Source organism: Phyllobates terribilis, unplaced genomic scaffold (assembly GCF_046119375.1).
Source record: "Phyllobates terribilis strain yellow unplaced genomic scaffold, ASM4611937v1 Scaffold_13__5_contigs__length_258822181, whole genome shotgun sequence".
Classification (NCBI taxonomy): Eukaryota; Metazoa; Chordata; class Amphibia; order Anura; family Dendrobatidae; genus Phyllobates; species Phyllobates terribilis.
In genome coordinates, this window is record NW_027362773.1 from 211,764,047 (window position 1) to 211,785,162 (window position 21,116).

The following is a 21,116-nucleotide window of genomic DNA, read 5'->3' on the forward strand; positions in this document are numbered from 1 at the left end:
AGTAAAGCACCCCCACACCATCACACCTCCTCCTCCATGCTTCACGATGGGAACCAGGCATGTAGAGTCCATCCGGTCACCTTTTCTGCGTCGCACAAAGACACGGTGGCTGGAACCAAAGATCTCAAATTTGGACTCATCAGACCAAAGCACAGATTTCCACTGGTCTAATGTCCATTCCTTGTGTTCTTTAGCCCAAACAAGTCTCTTCTGCTTGTTGCCTGTCCTTAGCAGTGGTTTCCTAGCAGCTATTTTACCATGAAGGCCTGCTGCACAAAGTCTCCTCTTAACAGTTGTTGTAGAGATGTGTCTGCTGCTAGAACTCTGTGTGGCATTGACCTGGTCTCTAATCTGAGCTGCAGAAGCAGAGGTGACTCTTGGTCTTCCTTTCCTGGGGCGGTCATCATGTGAGCCACTTTCTTTGTAGCGCTTGATGGTTTTTGCAACTGCACTTGGGGACACTTTCAAAGTTTTCCCAATTTTTCGCACTGACTGACCTTCATTTCTTAAAGTAATGATGGCCACTCGTTTTTCTTTACCTAGATGCTTTTTTCTTGCCATAATACAAATTCTAACAGTCTATTCAGTAGGACTATCAGCTGTGTATCCACCAGACTTCTGCTCAACACAACTGATGGTCCCAACCCCATTTATAAGGCAAGAAATCCCACTTATTAAACCTGACAGGGCACACCTGTGAAGTGAAAACCATTTCCAGTGACTACCTCTTGAAGCTCATCAAGAGAATGCCAAGAGTGTGCAAAGCAGTCATCAAAGCAAAAGGTGGCTACTTTGAAGAACCTAGAATATAAGACATATTTTCAGTTGTTTCACACTTTTTTGTTAAGTATATAATTCCACATGTGTTAATTCATAGTTTTGATGCCTTCAGTGTGAATGTACAATTTTCATAGTCATGAAAATGCAGAAAAATCTTTAAATGAGAAGGTGTGTCCAAACTTTTGGTTTGTACTGTATACAGAGATATACATACACGCATAAACACATTTGAAACACAAAAATACATATAAACAGACATCACACAATGATATCTGCCTGCACACACACACACTCACTCAATCACACATACACACACTCTCACACACACTCTCACACACACACTCTCTCACACACACACTCAGACACACACACACACTCAGACACACACACACACACACACAGACTCACCATCCCCCGGCTCCACTCCAGTCCTCCTGCTGCTCCTCTCCGGTGCAGCAGTGCAGGCCGGGCGCGCACTGCGTAACGTCACAGCTAAGAGACACGGCCGTGCACAGGGCCGTGTCTCCTAGCAGTGACGCGGCCCGGCCAGCACAGGGAAGTTAACTGCTGCAGTGCTGGCCCGGCCGGAGAAGTAGCAGCGTCCGTGCGTCGCTGCTGGGGGAGCGGTTCGGGGCCCCTCGCCACTGTCTGCCAGTATGTGCCGCAGCGCCGCACATATAATGAGGGCAATCTGGCCATAGACACCCCAGAGCCCCGGGCCACCTGGAGGCCCGAGGCCCCGGGCGGTAGCCCGGATTGCCCTCATTATAATCCGCCTATGATCGTGCTGATTAAACAGGCTGCCAATCACCTGACAAATCAATCTTTTGGTTTGCACAGAAGTTCATCATTCTCGGCAGTGCATCATCTTGTGTAAAGAGGACTTTTGTGCCGAGAACACACTGATCTATTACTGATCATTCAGTGCTCGGCAGCGCATCGTTTTGTATAACCTGGACCCGTGCTGCCGAGAACTATAGCAGCCTATGCGCACTGATCTATTTCTGATCATTCAGTGCTCAGCAGCACATCGCCTTGTGTTATCTGGACTTGCGCTGCCGAGAACTATAGTAGCCTATGCGCACTGATCTATTACTGATCATTCAGTGCTCGGCAGCACATGGTCTTGTGTAAACAAGACTCATGTTATATGCACACCACTAGGTTCAGATAGGGGTGAGACAGGTTACATGAATTTTTTGGAATCCTGGGGGAACCATTACTCAGGGCGACCATAGACCATGTGCTGCAGCTTCTATCAGGCACACAGGGGTATTGACCCTCAGGCACAGACACGTAGGTTGTTTCACTTGCTGACCAGACATACTTGACAAGAGTCTTCATAAACGGTAGAACAGTAGCATTTAATAAGAAGCCGCACAGCCAGTGCAAGTTAAGTCTTATGAGCAACAGGCTCCAGTGACAAACAGTACAGTTTCCTTAGCAGCACAGCACTTCACAGTCTTTCCAGTAGTACAGGACAGCGCAGTTCTAATGCAAAGGCACATTAATGAACACAGCATTCTTTACAGCACAGTGAGCTAGAGAAGGGGGGAGGGTTTGCTGAGGAAGATAATCCCTGTGACACCATTTCTTACAGTCCTTATCTTTCTGCTAGTTCAGGAACTCTACCTGACTTGTGCTTAGCTTCATTCTTGACTTGAATCCTTTTCACTTGCAGGGGCACTTCTGTCAGATGCAGAACACACACACCACCTTTCTCTTCAGCTCCAGACAGACAGTAAACAACTTCCCCACAATCCCCCTGGGGCTCTGCTAAAACACTCCCCTTTTCCTGTGACTGTGTTAACCCCTCTAGTTGCTGGATGCTTCTGGAGCACAACATTTCCTGTCTCATGTGCTTGTGTTACTGCTAATAGTTGCTGAATGCTTTTAAAGCAACAGCCCTACTTCTGCATGTCACACTCTGCAACAGCACTACTTCTGCATGTCACACTCTGCAACAGCACTACTTCTACATGTCACACTCGTGCTACCGAGACCAATAGCAGCCTATGCGTACTGATCTATTACTGATTGTTCAAAATGCTTCTGAAGCAAGTTCAAACATATTGACGTTTGGTGGTGGCTTGACACTCTAAATGGACCCTTAAGCCCCCCCATAAACTTTAGACTAAAATTGTCCGAATTACGCAAATATCAACAGGTTCGGCTGACAGTCTATTGTGTAAGGGGACCCTGGACAGATGATGTCGGGGGAGTTAAGGATTAGACATGTCCGATTTTGGATTGGTGATCCTTTTGTTCTCCCTGAAATAAGCCGCCACTGGAGGAATCGGCCAGCGGTTTTCTCATAGACAACATAGGAGCAAAGGCAAAGCCAGCGTTCCTATGTATGGGAGAGACGGCTGGGATGACTGCCGGTTGAACAAGCCATCTAAGGTGTATGGGGGACTTTCTTTTCTTGCACTGAAAAGCAATCAAAACAATGGAAAAAAAGATTAGAAACTTTTGAAAATGCCAATATGGGGAATATCAGAGTTTATTATCCTGTAATGTAAGGTAACCTATAAACGAGCAGCCCAGACAGTGGAATAAATAATGAATTGTCGGGACGTCGGTCTGAGTGGGTCCGAAAACGTAAACTGAGGATAAGTGGAATGTGTCAGTTCTGCGCTGGTTTACAAATAGGCAGATGTCCTGTCATCAGGCAGCGTCGTCCTCAGTTACATTCATTATTACTCGGACACTCCCTGCTTTTACCACTAATGGAGAAGTCAGAGTAGTGAGATGAGAAGACTCCACAGACACTGTCCTGCCACAGAGAACAGATTGCAACCCACTGCAGATTATCACACAGCTCCTGCAATATCTGACACCTCCTACTTGAACTATCATGATGACTAATCTGCAGTCACTGATACTGTGTTGTACCCACCCTGATACAAACTGGTAAAGTCACCACCCACTGATTACTCTACCTGGCCACCCCCAGGTGACCACACCTGGAAAAAAGCCCTGCCCAACCCAGGAGAGCAGTGAGAAGACTCAGGGCACAGTCACACTGTGAGCAGAAGTCTGCAGGGGATACTTCAAGGTCTGAGGACTTCTGGGACAACTTCTTACAACTTCCTCTCACCTGGAGTCCCCCATTGGGATGAACAAGAGGAGCTGCCATGGACTTCTGCTGCTGGGTGTCCTCCTGCAGGTCAGTCATAACTCCTTTATAACCTAATGTCCTAAATAATTTGACTATTGGCAACTTATGACCCTTGGGCCATTGACTACAGAAGCCATCTGTCTGGTCTGCTGTACTGTTGAGCTTCCTAGCATATCTGATCAAAGTATCTACTACTTTTTCAGGAAACTAATATCTACTAATATGACTCCTCTTTTCCATATATTAGGACCCTTTATTGATACGTTCAGTGTCTTTAGAAGATAATTACTGACAGATTTTATAATAATATGATTCAGTCCTTATATTCTAGACGTTATATTATAAATATATTTCATATATATGCGTCTCTGTGTAGGTATAGACAGCCAAACCAAAGAAAGACAGCGCCCCTCACCCCTCACCTTGACCAGTACCACCTTCGAACCCCAAGATAAGCTGCATAGGTTATATAAGACATGTATCTATATTGAACCCCTTTAATTTAGGTTATAGGAGTCATGTATCGATATTGAACCCCTTTAATTTAGGTTATAGGAGTCATGTACCTATATTGAACCCCTTTAATTTAGGTTATGACTCCTGTATCTATATCGAACCCCTTTAATTTAGGTTATAGGAGTCATGTATCTATATTGAACCCCTTTAATTTAGGTTATATGAGTCATGTATCTATATTGAACCCCTTTAATTTAGGTTATATGAGTCATGTATCTATATTGAACCCCTTTAATTTAGGTTATATGAGTCATGTATCTATATTGAACCCCTTTAATTTAGGTTATGACTCCTGTATCTATATCGAACCCCTTTAATTTAGGTTATGACTCCTATATCTATATTGAACACCTTTAACTTAGGTTATGAGTCGTGTATCTATATTGAACCCCTTTAATTTAGGTTATATGAGTCATGTATCGATATTGAACCCCTTTAATTTAGGTTATTTGAGTCATGTATCTATATTGAACCCCTTTAATTTAGGTTATAGGAGTCATGTACCTATATTGAACCCCTTTAATTTAGGTTATAGGAGTCATGTACCTAATATTGAACCCCTTTAATTTAGGTTATATGAGTCATGTATCTATATTGAACCCCTTTAATTTAGGTTATATGAGACATGTATCTATATTGAACCCCTTTAATTTAGGTTATGAGTCGTGTATCTATATTAAACCCCTTTAATTTAGGTTATGACTCCTGTATCTATGTTGAACCCTTTTAATTTAGGTTATGACTCCTGTATCTATATCGAACCCCTTTAATTTAGGTTATGACTCCTATGTCTATATTGAACCCCTTTAACTTAGGTTATGAGTCGTGTATCTATATTGAACCCCTTTAATTTAGGTTATATGAGTCATGTATCTATATTGAACCCCTTTTATTTAGGTTATCAGACATGTACCTATATTGAACCCCTTTAATTTAGGTTATGACTCATACATCTATATTGAACCCCTTTAATTTAGGTTATGACTCATGCATCTATATTGAACCCCTTTAATTTAGGTTATATGAGTAATGTATCTATATTGAACCCCTTTAATTTAGGCTATATGAGTCATGTATCTATATTGGACCCCTTTATTTTAACCCCCACCCATTCAGTCATGGTGAAGGAGATAATACTAAGTATTAACCACTTGTATGGTATAGTCCAGAACCCACTCCATACATTGACCTTCTGCATGTACCCCCAAATGTATCCATTGCCCAACTACTGTATAACAATTTATTGTACACCGGGAAAGTTCTGATATTAAGTACCACATAGGAGATGGAATATAGTAAAACATATATACTGTATATTATACTAGTTCTGATTGCAAACCCATGTTTGTCTCTGTGACAGATTGCTGGAGGATTGGCAGAATGGGAGATTTGTGTATTCGGATTCACGGACAAAAATTACCAATTCATCGTTCCCAAGTCCTTGGAAGAAGGAACAGTAGTGGGTCAAGGTAAGAATAGAAGTGGTGGATTATTTTTTTTCCACTTGACCAGTTGATGTCTTACAAAAATGGAAACCCAATTTCATATGCTCCATTAAGGCATGATCTGATTATTGGATAAGGCTGTGGCGTAAGCACAGCATTGAAAAATGAAATGTTTTCCATGGACGCCCTCTCTCACTTTAGTTTTTTCTGCCTTAGTGAACAAATGTTTAAATTGAACAAATCCAATTAGAAGCTCACATTTCTTATTGAAAAGTGGATTTGAGCTCTTGATCAGTTCTGGGGTCCAAGGAACCCTTTGTATCTAGGAGTACACGATTGCCATTCGTTGTTTGCATTGAGCTCCCCCAGTTGGGTTGACCCTGCCTATTAGCTAAACATGAATATAAGAGCTTATGATATAGGCTGACCCTGAAGAAGACAGAACCTATTCACATACATGATGGCCAGAAAACCAAATTGCATGACCCCCAGCATATCCTAGTGAGTGCCGATAGCCTGGTAGAACTAGTTATCACCCTGATCAGCTAGTTGGGAGGTCTCGGGTGATAAATACTGTCCCTCCTGTTTATGGTTCCTCTAATGTGTGTTATCTTCTCTTTTTGACTCCTGTGCAGCTCCACAATCCCTTAAATGCCCCCTGGTAACTAATTCAGTGTCAAAATTCCTCTGTTCTGGGCAATACTGAAAATTTAAGGTAGAGATGAAGCCTAAGATATGCACAGTGGTTAAATTTAGCACATTTTGGGGTCTTCTTCAAAGAAGGGAAGGGAGATCCATATGGAGTCCATTCTAGTGTGGATTATTGCTTCTTCTCCAATACTCCATATCCCCACCACCATCCTTCATGTATGACCAATGGCACCAACCTTACCTTCATCTCATTAGACATGACCACCTCCTCTTTTCCGTAATTACGGCACAGAGGCAGAAAGCACAGCTGGTGCTGGAACTATTCACCATTTTGGCTCGGAATTTCCACTTCTACAGCAGGTTCTCCATGGAGAATTTCAACAGTTTTGGTAAACTCTTGGGTGACTTCTTTCTATAGCTGATCACGACCAAGACCAAGACCCAACAGATATTCACTGAATGACACTTTTACGGCAAGTGCTCCACGGATAATTTCCATAGTTTTGGTCAACTCTTGGGTGACTTCTTCATACAAATGATCATGACCAAGACAGCTACCCAACAGATATTCACCGAATGCAAGGGAATTGCTTCTTTTATGGCCAGTGATCCATTTATAATTTCCACAGTTTCGGTCAACTCTTGGGTGACTTCTTCATACAAATGATCATGACCAAGACCGCTATCCAACAGATATTCACTGAATGCCATTTTTACGGCAAGTGCTTCATGGATAATTTCCATAGTTTTGGTCAACTCTTGGTCATGATCATTTGCATGAAGAAGTCACCCAAGAGTTGACCAAAACTATGGAAATTATCCATGGAGCACTTGCCGTAAAAGTGGCATTCAGTGAATATCTGTTAGGTAGCGGTCTTGGTCATGATCATTTGTATGAAGAAGTCACCCAAGACCACTACCCAACAGATATTCAATGAATGCCACTTTTACTACAAGTGCTCCATGGATAATTTCCATAGTTTTGGTCAACTCTTGGGTGACTTCTTCATACAAATGATCATGACCAAGACCGCTACCCATTCAGTCACTGAATGCAAGGGAATTACCACTTTTTTTTAAGGCAAGTTCTCCACGGATAATTTCCACAGTTTCGGTCAACTCTTTATACAATTGATCAATATTGCTATCCAAAAGATATTGACTGAATGCAAACATACTGTATCTTTGTGAAAGTAAGCCTAGGTCTGAGCTGGTGTGTGTGATAGAAAGCTTCTATGGACTTTGTATCGGGGAGTCAAAGCTTAATGTGATCATGTAAGAGCTCGTAGGACAACTTTGACCAATCTTTGGAGTAGTTGCAGCAGTCGAATTCCATGTATTGGTAGAAATTACTTTCTTCCTTCTGCCCCCAGGTCTGGGCTGGGTCAGTTTTTTTATTTTTACTGTTCCCTTACAAGAACATTACCATAGCTTCCTAGCTTCCGCCTGCCCTGTACCTGGGAGGAGCCGTGCAACTGAACATAATTATATCATATGGACATTGATGAGGTAGAGAGGAGTCGTAAAAAGCCTCGTCACGTGATTACCATGTATAATTCAGAGTCATTTTGTAACTTAGATACATTGTGTCCATTTCTATTTCTATCGTTAATGACTGCAGGAACTGATGTATGGTGCTCTCTATAAGATTCAGCTCTTCATGTACCATTTAAAGGGAATGTGTTGTCAGGAAATTACCTATTTATTTATTAATCCAATTTCAGTTCTCAAGATTTTATTGATGCTTTTTTTTATTTTCACATTGCTATACTTAAAGAGAATACTTAAATCTTAAAGTCCTCCCGCTGGTCACTGAGTTTCATAATCTGTAGAGATCACTTTTCAGCAGTCTCATTATCAACACAGAAAGAATTACACTGGTAACTAACACCTGTATATAAATAACACAAGATCCAGTATTCATAATGGGTGGCATCACAGCTCACCTCCTCCTCCTGTACAATGACTGATAACACTTCTATATACAGTAGATAACACAGGATCCTTCATTGATAATAGGTGATATCATAGCTCACCTACTCCTCCTCCTGTACAATGACTGCTAACACCTCTATATACAGCAGATAACACAGGATCCACAATAGGTGATGTTACAGCTCACCTCCTCCCCTTCCTGTACTATGACCGATAACACTTCTATATACAGTAGATAACACAGGATCCACAATAGGTGATTTCACAGCTCACCTCCTCCTCCTCCTGTACTATGACTGATAACACCTCTATATACAGTAGATAACACAGGATCCACAATAGGTGATGTCACAGCTCACCTCCTCCCCTTCCTGTACTATGACTGATAACACCTCTATATACAGCAGATAACACAGGATCCACAATAGGTGATATCACAGCTCACCTCCTCCCTTTCTTGTACTATGACCGATAACACTTCTATATACAGTAGATAACACAGGATCCACCATTCACAAAAGAAGATGTCACAGCTCACTTCTTCCTCCTCCTGTACAATCACTGATAACACCTCTATATACAGTAGATAACATAGGATGCACCATTCACAATAGTTGATGTCACAGCTCACCTCCTCCTCCTGTACAATGACTGATAACACCACTACATACAGTAATTACACAGGTTCCATCATTCACTATAGATATCACAGCTCACCTTCTCCTCCTTCTGTACAATGACCTTTGCACAGATCTCAGAGTATACCCACCATACTCTCCCATGGATGACCATGATCATGTGCAGATTATAGTTTCCTATGACCAATGTGGCTCCATAAAGCATATCTCTGAATACTGTTAGCGGCTCTGGCAATATGGCTGATGTTAGCGTTCCTAGTGTAATCATATCTCAATACAAAATGCCTGGTGAATGGGCCACCTGAGCCCATTAGTAAATATTCATGGCTGGATTATAGGGAGGGCACAATGGGCACCACCCTAATCATGACTTGTAAATGACAGGTGGCGCAGAAGCACGGACCTGCAGTTTTGTCACCTGTTGGGCCATGTGGCACTGCCTAATTGCCCAACCGCTTAATCCTCCCCATGTAACGTATCCAAGAAGTAGTCACCTGTAGTTCCGCCTGCCCTTAATATAGCCATGTTTATACAATCCATAAATAATCCAGGGCCAACACTAGGTGTGTCAGGGGCCACATGTCAGCTCGGACAACGTGCGTCCCAGCCCAGTAGGCCCTGGCATCTTCCGAGCTTTGCTTGGTGCTGCAGTACCCCTGAAGTTGCAGCACCCCTGAAGTTGCAGTACCCCTGAAGTTGCAGCACCCCTGAAGTTGCAGTACCCCTGAAGTTGCAGCACCCCTGACGTTGCCGTAGCCGAGGTTGCAGCACAGCTGAATTTGCAACACCCCTGAAGTTGCAGCACCCCTGACGTTGCACCACCCCTGACGTTGCACCACCCCTGAAGTTGCAGCACCCCTGAAGTTGCCGTACCCCTGAGGTTGTAGTACCCCTGAGGTTGCAGTACCCCTCTAAATGCCGCCATCTCAAATGAGGAAGATTTTGTTAACTCCATTTTTTGAGAGTGACTGAAGTGAGGGGACTTTTCATAGAAACTCCCGACAGATAGAAACATGATAAATCATGGATCTTTTATATCCCGTCTGATATATTTATTTCAGTTTCTATTCTGCGGACGCTCTCAACATGGCGTCCTGTCCGTCCGCACCTTCTATTTCTCCAGACCTTTGTCTCTTGGCGTGTGCAGAGACTTGTTATCACAGGCCCGCTGCGGTCATGGGTGTGTATTGTGGGCCGTGCTGGAACAGTTCTAGAAAACCAGTTGTGTGACATTCTGTTTTCCTGGGTGTCTGGGAATTAGAAGCGGAGTCCATGCCTTGCCCTAATCTGAGGGCTGCAAAAAATAATATTATACAGCTGTGTTATTACGGTATACATTAGCATAATATCAACTAAACATAATTATAGAAAGAGATGCTTGTGGATAGCCGGATGTCGGGCGATGCCTGGGAGAAGTTGCAAAGAAATTGTAGTAGCGAATAAAAGGGATGGTTTATTGGATAAAAACAACGCGTTTCGGGGCAGGATCTGCACCGGAACGTGTTGTTGCTATTCAATAGGTCATCTCCTTTATCTCCTACCACAACTTCACGTCATCCCCTCCCAGGCATCACTCGACATCCGGCTATCTACAAGTCGCGCTTCCCATCCTTGGAACGCCGGCAGCGAACAGCCCTACGGGGCAGAAGCCTACACCTGCGGAAGGTGCCCTCATCCCACCCAACCTGGCTTTATTTTACCATCCAAGACTAGCACCACCATGCCTTTTTCCATTCGAGCTTGTCCCATAGGATATTGCACAAGGGAGCGTCCCCTTTTCTTTTTTTGCCTTTTCATACAGCACATTTATAGTACAGGAATTGCTAAATATTTAGCCGGATGAGTTATGCCGGGGTTTGCCGAGTTCCCATGTTTCGCCTATGTGACGAAATCTGTGATGGCGGTTCCTATTTATGATATCAGAGCCGCCATCACAGATTTCGTCACATGGGCGAAACATGGGAACTTGGTGAACCCTGGACAAAGACATGGACAAAACCTAAGGTTCATCTTATGTAACTATAACCCTGTTCATCTATAAGAAGCTGGAGATCCACATTAATTCTCCCCGTATTCTTTTACTTTGGTTGCATCATTTCTTCTCATCGCCTCTTTTTAAGAGTCAGGCAGAGATGCAGCCTGTGAAGCTTTAAAAATCCCAGATCTAAGCAAAAAAGCTAAAATGATCCAATGTAAAAGTGAACCTGAGCGTGATACATACACTACAAGCCAAGTGTAGGATCTCATCTACAACAAGCATAAAAGCAAATTACACATGGACACTATTTAGAAAAGTTTTATTAATAATTTTCCATAAGAAATGGCTGTACACAATAAAAGTCATATATACAGTATGTAATTAACCAAAAACGAAACTAAATTGCCTTCTTAGTATCAATAACAATATATTTTCATTGAAAAATAATACACAAAATGGAAAAGAGATATAAAAACAGTAGTATGCTGGTGCCAGATACCTTTTGGTGGCAGCTTTTCTCCTGTAAGAACAAAAGGATAGGGCATATCGATTTCCAACATGCCCCACCTTTCTTCTCCTTGACATATACTTTTAGGGGGACAGTCAGCACAGCACTAGATATGTTAGATAAAAGTCTAGTCTTACCAAAATCAGTGGCGTCGGCCAGCATTAATCTAATGGACATCTCTGTGGACACGTTTTTCTATTCGATTGTCTCCTCCAACTCCAACATTCTGCATAATTTTTCCCAAATTCAATACGCCCCCTGGAACTTGCCTTAATATAGGAATTCTGGATTTCGTTTTGGATCTAGAACCTTTATTGAATTCTGTAATTCTTTGTAGGAGCTACAGCTTACATTGGGCCAATCTTTAAACTTCAGGACATCTTTGGTCATAATTACGGCCAGGTCGTTGCCATTGGAAGGATAGGTGCAGAGTTGTTTGGTCAAGATATTTCTCCGGAAAGTTTCTCTTGATCTCGGAGATTTCTTCTGGAAAGATTTTATTATTTAGAAGTGGAGACAGAATGGGGAATATCACTTTTCTTCAGCTGTTATGACTTAAAGAGTTAGAAACATAGAAAGGTAGAGTTGGAAGGAACCTCCGGGGTCATCGTGTCCAACCTCCTGCTTGATGCAGGATTCACCAAACCATCTCAGATAGATGTCAGTCCAGCCTCTGTTTGAAGACTTACATTGAAGTCCAGCCATGGGAAAATTTTCGACAAGCACAGAACATGTGTTAAAAATCTGTTAGGTCTGGGGTCTTGCTTGCCGGTGCGAGCGGTCATCATGAGACCTCAAATATGAGATTTGCAGCCTTACGGTCATGTGCCAACTAGGTTCTCGTCCTCTTCTTCTCCATAGAAGATTCAGAGAAGTGGATGAGAAGCTAGTCAGCACGCGATTTGACACTTGCGGTCACAAGATGACTGCTGGAAAAGGCAAGCAGAGCCAAGTCCTAAAAATGTGCACATTGCAGACTGTTAGGATTTGGTAACCTGCACTACTTGTCAAAAATATCCCCAGGGCTGGACAACACCTTTGAGAATCCCCTAACTTTCTATGAGGAAACCAAGCGGATGCCCATCCTCTTCTTACATAGCGAAGTCTTCAGTTTCACTTTCTCTTAGTCTCGAATTAGAATCATAGAATCATAGAATGGTAGAGTTGGAAGGGACCTCCTGGGTCATCTGGCCCAACCCCCTGCTCAAAGCAGGATTCACTAAATCATCTCAGACAGATGTCTGTCCAGCCTCTGTTTGAAGACGTCCATTGAAGGGTAACTCACCACCTCTCGTGGCAGCCTGTTCCACTCATTGATCACCCTCACTGTCAAAAAGTTTTTTCTAATATCTAATCTGTGTCTCCTCCCATTCAGTTTCATCCCATTGCTTCTAGTCTTTCCTTGTGCAAATGAGAATAAAGATGATCCTTCTAAAATGTGACAGCCCTTGAGATATTTGTAGACAGCTATTAAGTCTCCTCTCAGTCTTCTTTTTTGCAAGCTAAACATTCCCAAATCCTGTAACCGTTCCTCATAGGACATAGTTTGCAGACCGGTCACCATTCTGGTCGCTCTTCTCTGAACTTGCTCCAGTTTGTCAATGTCTTTTTTAAAATGTGGTGCCCAAAACTGGATGCAGTATTCCAGATGAGGTCTGACCAAAGAGGAGTAAAGTGCGATAATGACTTCACGTGATCTAGACTGTATGCTTCTGTTAATACATCCCAGAATTGTATTTGCCTTTTTTGCTGCTGCATCACACTGTTGACTCATGTTCAGTCTAGGATCTATTGTATACCTAAGTCTTTTTCACATGTACTGTTGCTTAGCTCTATTCCTCCCATTCTGTATATGCTTTTTTCATTTTTATTGCCCAGATGTAGTACTTTGCATTTTTCCCTGTTAAAACCCATTCTGTTAGTTACTGCCCACTGCTCCAGTTTATTTAGGTCTTTTTGAAGCCTCTCTCTCTCTTCTCTAGTGTTAGCTATCCCTCCTAGCTTTGTGTCATCAGCAAATTTAATCAGTTTACCCTCAATTCCTTCATCTAAATCATTGATAAAGATGTTGAACAATACAGGTCCCAGGACAGAGCCCTGTGGTACCCCACTTGAGACATTCATCCAACTGGATGTGAAGCCATTTACGACCACTCTTTGAGTCCGATCACTAAGCCAGTTATGAATCCACCTAACAGTTGCCTTGTCCATTCCATACTTGGTCATTTTTTCAATAAGGATGGTGTGAGATACTTTGTCAAATGCTTTGCTGAAGTCAAGATATACTATATCTACAGAATTTCCCTGATCCACCCAGTCAGTGATTCTGTCATAGAAGGAAATTAAGTTAGTCTGACATGACTTGTTAGTTACAAACCCATGCTGACTCTGGTTAATCACTTCATTCTTATCCAGGTACTTACATACATGTTGTTTAATAATTTGTTCAAAGATCTTTCCTGTTATAGAAGTCAGACTCACTGGCCTATAGTTCCCTGGGTCCACCTTCTTCCCCTTTTTGAAGATAGGAACAACATTTGCTCTTCTCCAGTCTTCTGGGTCTTCTCCTGTTCTCCAAGAATTTTCAAAGATTATGGAGAGTGGTTCTAAAATTTCTTCTACGATCTCCTTCAGTACTCTGGGGTGTAATTCATCTGGACCTGGAGACTTGAACTCATTTATGTTAGGTATATATTCCCTCACACTCTTTCTGTTATTGATAACCTGGACTCTTCTATTCCTTTAATAGGACAGTGAAGATTAGTTGATGTTACATTTTCTTTCTGAGAGAAAACTGATGCAAAATATGAATTAAAAAGTTCGGCCTTCTCAACATTCTTTCTTACCTTTTCACCATTTTCATCCAGTAAAAATCCTATAGCATCGTTGACTTTTCTTTTACTTTTGACATACCCCCAAAATCCTTTTTTATTGCTTTTGACATCTCTTGCAAGCCTTAATTCATTGTCAGCTTTAGCTAACCTGATACGTGCCCTACAGGTTCTGCAGACTGCATTATAATCTTCTTTAGATATGCCTCCCTCTTTCCATTTGATAAACATTTCTTTCTTTCTTTTTAGCATGTGTTTAAGTTCTGTGTTCATCCATCCTGGTTTCCTTAAATGCTTTCCATTCTTCCTACTTTTCGGGATTGTTAATGATTGTGCTTTGAGAATCTCATTTTTAAAAATTTCCCATCCTTCCTGGACATTTTTGTCCTTAAGGACATCCAGCCATTGGATCCTCCGATTCTCTTTCTGAGTCGCTTAAAATCTGCCTTTCTGTAATCTAACCTTGAAGTTTGAGTCTTCACATGTCTTCCTCCTCTAGTTATCCAAAATTCTATAATAGCATGATCGCTGTCTCCTAGGGTCCCAGCCACTTTTACCTCCTCAACCATTTCCTCCCTGTTTATAAGGGTTAGATCCAAAGTAGCAGATCCCCTTGTTTTCTCCCCTACCTTTTGGAAGATAAAGTTATCAGCAAGAGAGGATAAGAATTAGCTTGACCTGTTAGTTTTACTTGAGAGAGATTCCCAACAAATGTCTGGATAGTTGAACTCTCCCATGACCACTACGTCAAATTTTTTGGAGAACTTGGTCATTTGATACATAAAGAGTTCATCCATATCTTCAGTTTGCCCAGGTGGCCTGCAGTAAATGCCTACAATGGTGTCCTTTCCGTTGTTCTCTCCCTGTATTCTTACCCAAACAGTTTCCACAGAACTCCCAGTCTCTGCTTCAATCTCTGTGCAGATATACGCTTTTCTAACATACAAAGCGACACCTCCTCCTCGTTTATCAAGTCTGTTTCTTGCAAATAAGTTGTATCCTTTTAGCCTTTTATTCCAATCATGTGTATCATCCCACCAAGTTTCAGTGATTCCAATGACATCATATTTCTTTTCCAGCGTTAGTAGTTCCAATTCTCCTTGTTTGTTTCCCATGCTTTGTGCATTTGTATAAAAACATTTTAGTTTGTGATTGGTTTATCTTCCTCCCATATTTTTATTATTTAGATTTTTTTGTCTTTGTTCTTTCTTTCCACTTCCAATAGCTGAGATCTCAATAGTATTTGTCAGCTGTATAGCTTTTTCTGGCCTTTTGCTTCCCTTCCCACATTGTTCTAGTTTAATTCCAGTAAGTTCTCAAACATCAGAATGATCACAGACATAGTTATAGGGGCAGGGGTGTAGCTAGAGTGGCCGTATGGGCTAGAGTGATGCTAGGGTACCCAAAAGGTCCCTTTGACCCATATGAAAAGGCCAATAGTATTAAAGACCCCCGTGATAGCTGATCTGGTATAATTTGCATCCTAGCAATCTTAAGAAGTCATCATTTATAACCAGGATCCAAGATCATAGAGCATGAATCCAGCCTTGAGTCAATGTGACCAAAAGCTGTAAGTAGTTAAAAATCTCACATCTAAATTTCAATGTGTAAATAAAGGATCACCTTTCTCCCAGTCCTGTGTTTCCTGTAACTCCAGTTATGACAAGGGCAGGGATATGTGATTTGTTCACCCTTAGCAGGTAACATGCGGGGGCTTGAGATCGGCCAGCAGTGTCTTGCCTTAGTTGGTGATTTGGAGTCATTCATCCTCTGTGCATAGAAGCAACATTTGGGACATTGTTTTAAAGAGGTTTTCCAGTTTCGCAAAACCCCTCTACCCCTGCTTCAGTATGTTTAAAAAAAAATAAAAACATCTTCATTCTTCACCCTCCCCAGGTCCAGCATTGAGTCTCTGCCGCTGCTCTCTGTGTCTGTTTTTGTCTGGAGCGTTGCATGAGCCACTCAGAGTTGCTGAGCTCATTTTATTGGCTGTAGTTCTTTCGGCGTGATGTCAGCGCTACAGACAACAGGAGCATCAACAGAGATTCAGTACTGGACCAGGGGAGGGTGAGTAAGGCAGAGTTTGTTTTTTAAATTGCAAGAAACCCCTTTAAGGCATTTTTTTTTCAGGACCATGCTGCTGTATAGTCGGGCAAATCGCCCACATAGTAGTCAAACACCTTCTGGTCTCTTCCTTATGAACATGCAGCCAGGCACAACTTCTTGCAGCAAGGTTAAAAGTTGAAAAAGTTCAAGCTGATCCTCTTCTCCCAACATCAGCTGAACCTATAGACCCCAAAGTGTCATAGACAGAAAAAAAAAAAAAAATTAAAGGGACACTCAATTTTTCTGCATTTTAGGCAGCAATATAATATCAAAATATATAGGGGGTGGTGCCGCGACTGAAACGGCTAACGACGCAGAAGTAGCCCGCATTGAAGGGATTTATTGTCCTATATTTGGAAAAGTTGAATAGTGCTTCAGTGCTCGAAGGACGTAGTGTTAGGATTCCTGTTTGCCTGAGACAGAGAGCAATTATCAGGATTATTAGTGACACGGCTCCTGGTGGGATTCCAGCAGCTCTACAAATTCCTGAGCCATTATGAGACTCCTGCAAATTGGCCGTAGCACAGCGTGCCTGTGTAGCACCCTGAGGATTCGGCTGCTACAGGAGTATTGCACCTCAACCCAGAGGTGTGATATTCCACTCCCGGGTAAGGATGGAGTGTGGAACTGAGCTCGGTAGGCTGCATGCACTACACACATCCCATTTCCGAGGAGCAGACCGACGGTACTCCCACTTAGAAATGTGCAGGTACGACCGAGTCTGTTCCTGGCTGGAGTGGGAGGGGGGTGGTACATCCCAAGTAGTGTAGGGGCAGATAGGGGGAGCAGCCTGGGTAAAGTTAGGAGCTCATTGGGTGCTGGTCACCTGAGCTCACACATAGAGGGTGTATATAAGGTGGGCACCAACTAAGATCAGGGTCAGATGCAGAGGATCAGATGCAGAGAGTCAGTCAGCTGCAGAGAACAAGTCAGGAGCAGAGGAGAGAAGAAAGACAAAGACCCAGAGTGAGAGAGGAGAAAAGAGAGAGACCCAGAGCACAGAAGAGAAGGACTCTGAGATCCCAACTAAAAGCACCGGGGGAAGAGTCGGCATCAGGGTACCGGAACCCAAGCTGGTGGGGGTAAAAACATTCCCCAGCCAGAGACCGGAGACCGTGGGCAGCGTCTGCCACGGTCACCCATCACATCCACCCCGAAGGCACACCACATGAAGGGTCAGGGAACCCAGGGCCAAGGGTGTCCCAACAGAAGGCCCGAGGGAGCTGGACCTAGGTGGATTACTGGTGGGGACGGCCAGAGAACGGGACAGAAAGAGAGCTCAGGGCCACGCTCCGGACTTGTTTGGGGGTTGGCTGGATCCAGGACCTGGTGGACGCAGCACGGCTCGGGTGGTCACTAGCAGCTGGAGTGACCAGTACAACATCTGCAGTAAGTAAACACCCTTAACTGCACAACCCGACTCTGTCTTCACTGCCGTCTGCACTACACCACCACAACCCCCATCCTCTGCGCCTGTCCCCTCTGAGGCTATACCCCTCCCGTTGGGGGTTATCCCACCAAGCTGCGCATCCACCATCAGCCTCAGCGGAACCTGCTGCAGCGGCGGCCCCAGTGACCGCATCACAACGGGTGGCGTAGTCGACACAAAAGAACTCTTAATAACATCTGTAGGACTGCCACATAACACTGAGCTTGACGCCCTGGGCACGGGGCCGGGTCACAGCCGCTCGGAGACTACAACCCCCCATCTGATCCGGTGCCGGGTATTCCCCTCAAAAAGGAATATGTCCCAGGGGGCGCGTCAACTTTGGCGTAGTCGGCAGGATTACGTGCCCACAACAACCGGGTACTGCGTGCCTGAAGAAAAGTGCAAGTTTACCTCAGAAAGAAGTCTCCCGCCGGTTCCGGAGGGTCCACGCCATCGGACCCCATCACAGGTCGTTTCCCGCCGATTGTCCGCCATTTCCAGCTTGTTCCCGCCATCTGCAGAGTTTCCCGCCACTGGGCGACGCTTCCCGCCAAATCCGAAGATTTCCCGCCTTGGAACAGCAGCGGACGCCATTATGGGCGTGCCAAAGGAGGGCAAGAGGCCGCCTCCCATCGTGGGCCGGGACAGAAAATGGCGCCAAAAGTGGAAACCGCCCCCACCAACAGAGACTGTGATGCTGGAGGTGTCTGTCAGCGTGAAAGAACTACCCCTGGAGCTGACAGTCACCGAGTGGCCCCGGGACCGCCCTCGAAGTGGGAGGAGACGAAAGAAAAGAGCGAAGATGGGTGCCGCCTGGAGCAGTCTGGAGCGAGCGCACCCGGAGGCAAGAAGCCTGGAGAAGAATATCGGAGGAGCTCACCCGGAGATGTCCAGAGAGCAGAGCAGCACCGGCCCGCTGGCCAGGAGCCTGCTGGAAGAAGAGCAGAGCAGCACCGACCCGTTGGTCAGGAGCCTGCTGGACACCACGACCCCACTAGGCCTAGTGGAGGTCCTTGCACAGCTCCCCCGAGACCGGGAGTGTGCGCAGACTGCCCTGGAGGGCCTCGCACGGAGGATGGCCCGGGTACAGCGCGAGATATTGGCGGAATGGAGCCGGGAGATGGCCCAGCAAGCTGAAACCAAGACGCAAGCTGAAACCAAGACCCGGAGCACGCCAGCCGAGATGAGGAAGGAGACTGCCTCTGAGGATGGCGCGGGAGGACCTAAGGCCGGAGACGGCGCCGAGGAGGGAGCCGAACGCATGGAGGCAGGTAAAGGGGACGCCTATACCCCAAGCCGTGACACCGCTTACCTGCCCCAGCTCCCCGTCGCAGAGCCCGAAAGTCCCCCTGCTGTGCCCGAAAACGCCATGTCACCGACGCAGACTAGGCCCCAACCGGAAGCCGCCGCCGCGACCCCTGTGACGTCACACGCCTCGACCCAGAGCGTGACCAAGCAGGAAGTACCACCAGCCTGGTCGCAAGGCCTAGTACCCCCGGGCGCCGCAATACCAACAGCGCCCCCTACCTCCGCGGATCCTCCGGCCTGGTCGCAAGGCCAGGTAGCCCAGGGTGCCGCCGTCCTAACGGTGCCCTTCACCTTCCAGGTGCCCCAGGCCTGGCCGCAAGGCCTGGGCAACCCGGGCGCCACCACCACCGCGCCCGCACCCGTAAAACCAAGGGTGCCGCGTCTGGGAGAGGACTTGTTTGCCCAGCACACGTGGCCGGACGGGCAGCCTTTCATCTGGCCCCAGAAGTATTACGAACTGGAGCACCAGAGGAGGGTTGGGGCCATGTGTGCACCCCTGATTCCGGCTCCGAAGCCCGTAATAAGGATCTCGCCCCCGCTAGCGGAAGCACAGTTTGAGTGGGACCCCACCGGAGAAGATCTAATGGGGTTCACTCAGGAAACTAGGGCAGCTGCAGCAGAGCGTGCGGAGTGCTGCCGCCAACAGCTCGAGGAGGTTGTGAGGGAGCGGAGAGAGAGGCGGGTCCGGGAACAACAGGCCCAAATAAGGAGCGCCGAGCAAAAGAGCCGGACCAGGAGGGACCCCCGTGCAGCGCACAGTCCCCGTACCACCGGGACTGTAATCAAGTTTAACCAGCAGCACGGGTGGGGCTTCATCAGAGACAACAACACCCCCGGCGACGTCTTTGTCACGCGCAGAGACGTGGAGTCCCATCTGCCGGAGGGGCACAGAGGTCGTGACCTCTACATCGGAGACGAGGTCACCTTCACCCGGCACAAGTGTGCCAAAGGACCTTACGCCCTCCACGTACACCGCCTGACGGAGGAGGAGTTGCGGTGCGAGGAGGAGGAGCAAGAGGACCCGGACGGGTCTGAAGTAACAACCAGCTATAAGCAAAGAGCAGGAGGAAGACGCCGTTGAGTGCGGCAGAGAAGTGATGTAAATAGTTACCCGACCGGGTACCAAAGAAACTGTTGATACTTATATATAGTCCCCGTTGGGACCAGCTGAGTGAACTGTTCACCCGTTTAACCCCTTAATCCCACAGGCTGAGGACTGTGAGCAGCCATTCCCTTCCCTCTACCTGGCCGAGAACTGAGAGCGGCCAACTTCCCCTGTATATAGTTGCGCGTCCTAAAGCGCCCCCTACCGGTTTTATAGGAAAACTAGTTTTTCTAAGAGACTGTCGCACTTTTCCCGGACACACGTTGCACAGTGTCCGGAGGAGGAACCTGAAACAAGAGACGACGAGAATGTTATATGAAAAGTTTTATATATATATAATGTTTTATATGTTTTATATGTTCACATGAAAAATTTGTATGTTTTGGTGATGTTTTTTGTCTTTACAGCCCGAGGACGTGCTGTGATTTACCAGGGGGGAATGTAGCACCCTGAGGATTCGGCTGCTACAGGAGTATTGCACCTCAACCCAGAGGTGTGATATTCCACTCCCGGGTAAGGATGGAGTGTGGAACTGAGCTCGGTAGGCTGCATGCACTACACACATCCCATTTCCGAGGAGCAGACCGACGGTACTCCCACTTAGAAATGTGCAGGTACGACCGAGTCTGTTCCTGGCTGGAGTGGGAGGGGGGTGGTACATCCCAAGTAGTGTAGGGGCAGATAGGGGGAGCAGCCTGGGTAAAGTTAGGAGCTCATTGGGTGCTGGTCACCTGAGCTCACACATAGAGGGTGTATATAAGGTGG

General features: G+C 45.4%; 1 protein-coding gene across 1 annotated transcript in view; it reads left to right on the top strand.

Moving 5' to 3' along the window:
- Window positions 1-3,747: 3,747 nt before the first annotated feature.
- Window positions 3,748-21,116, top strand: part of LOC141174348 (cadherin-1-like) — a 51,421-nt gene continuing 34,052 nt past the window's right edge. Inside the window, exons 1-2 of the mRNA XM_073659225.1 lie at window positions 3,748-3,949; window positions 5,778-5,886. Coding sequence (XP_073515326.1) covers window positions 3,899-3,949; window positions 5,778-5,886 — 160 coding nt within the window. The 5' untranslated portion in view covers window positions 3,748-3,898. The remainder of the gene's footprint in view (window positions 3,950-5,777; window positions 5,887-21,116) is intronic.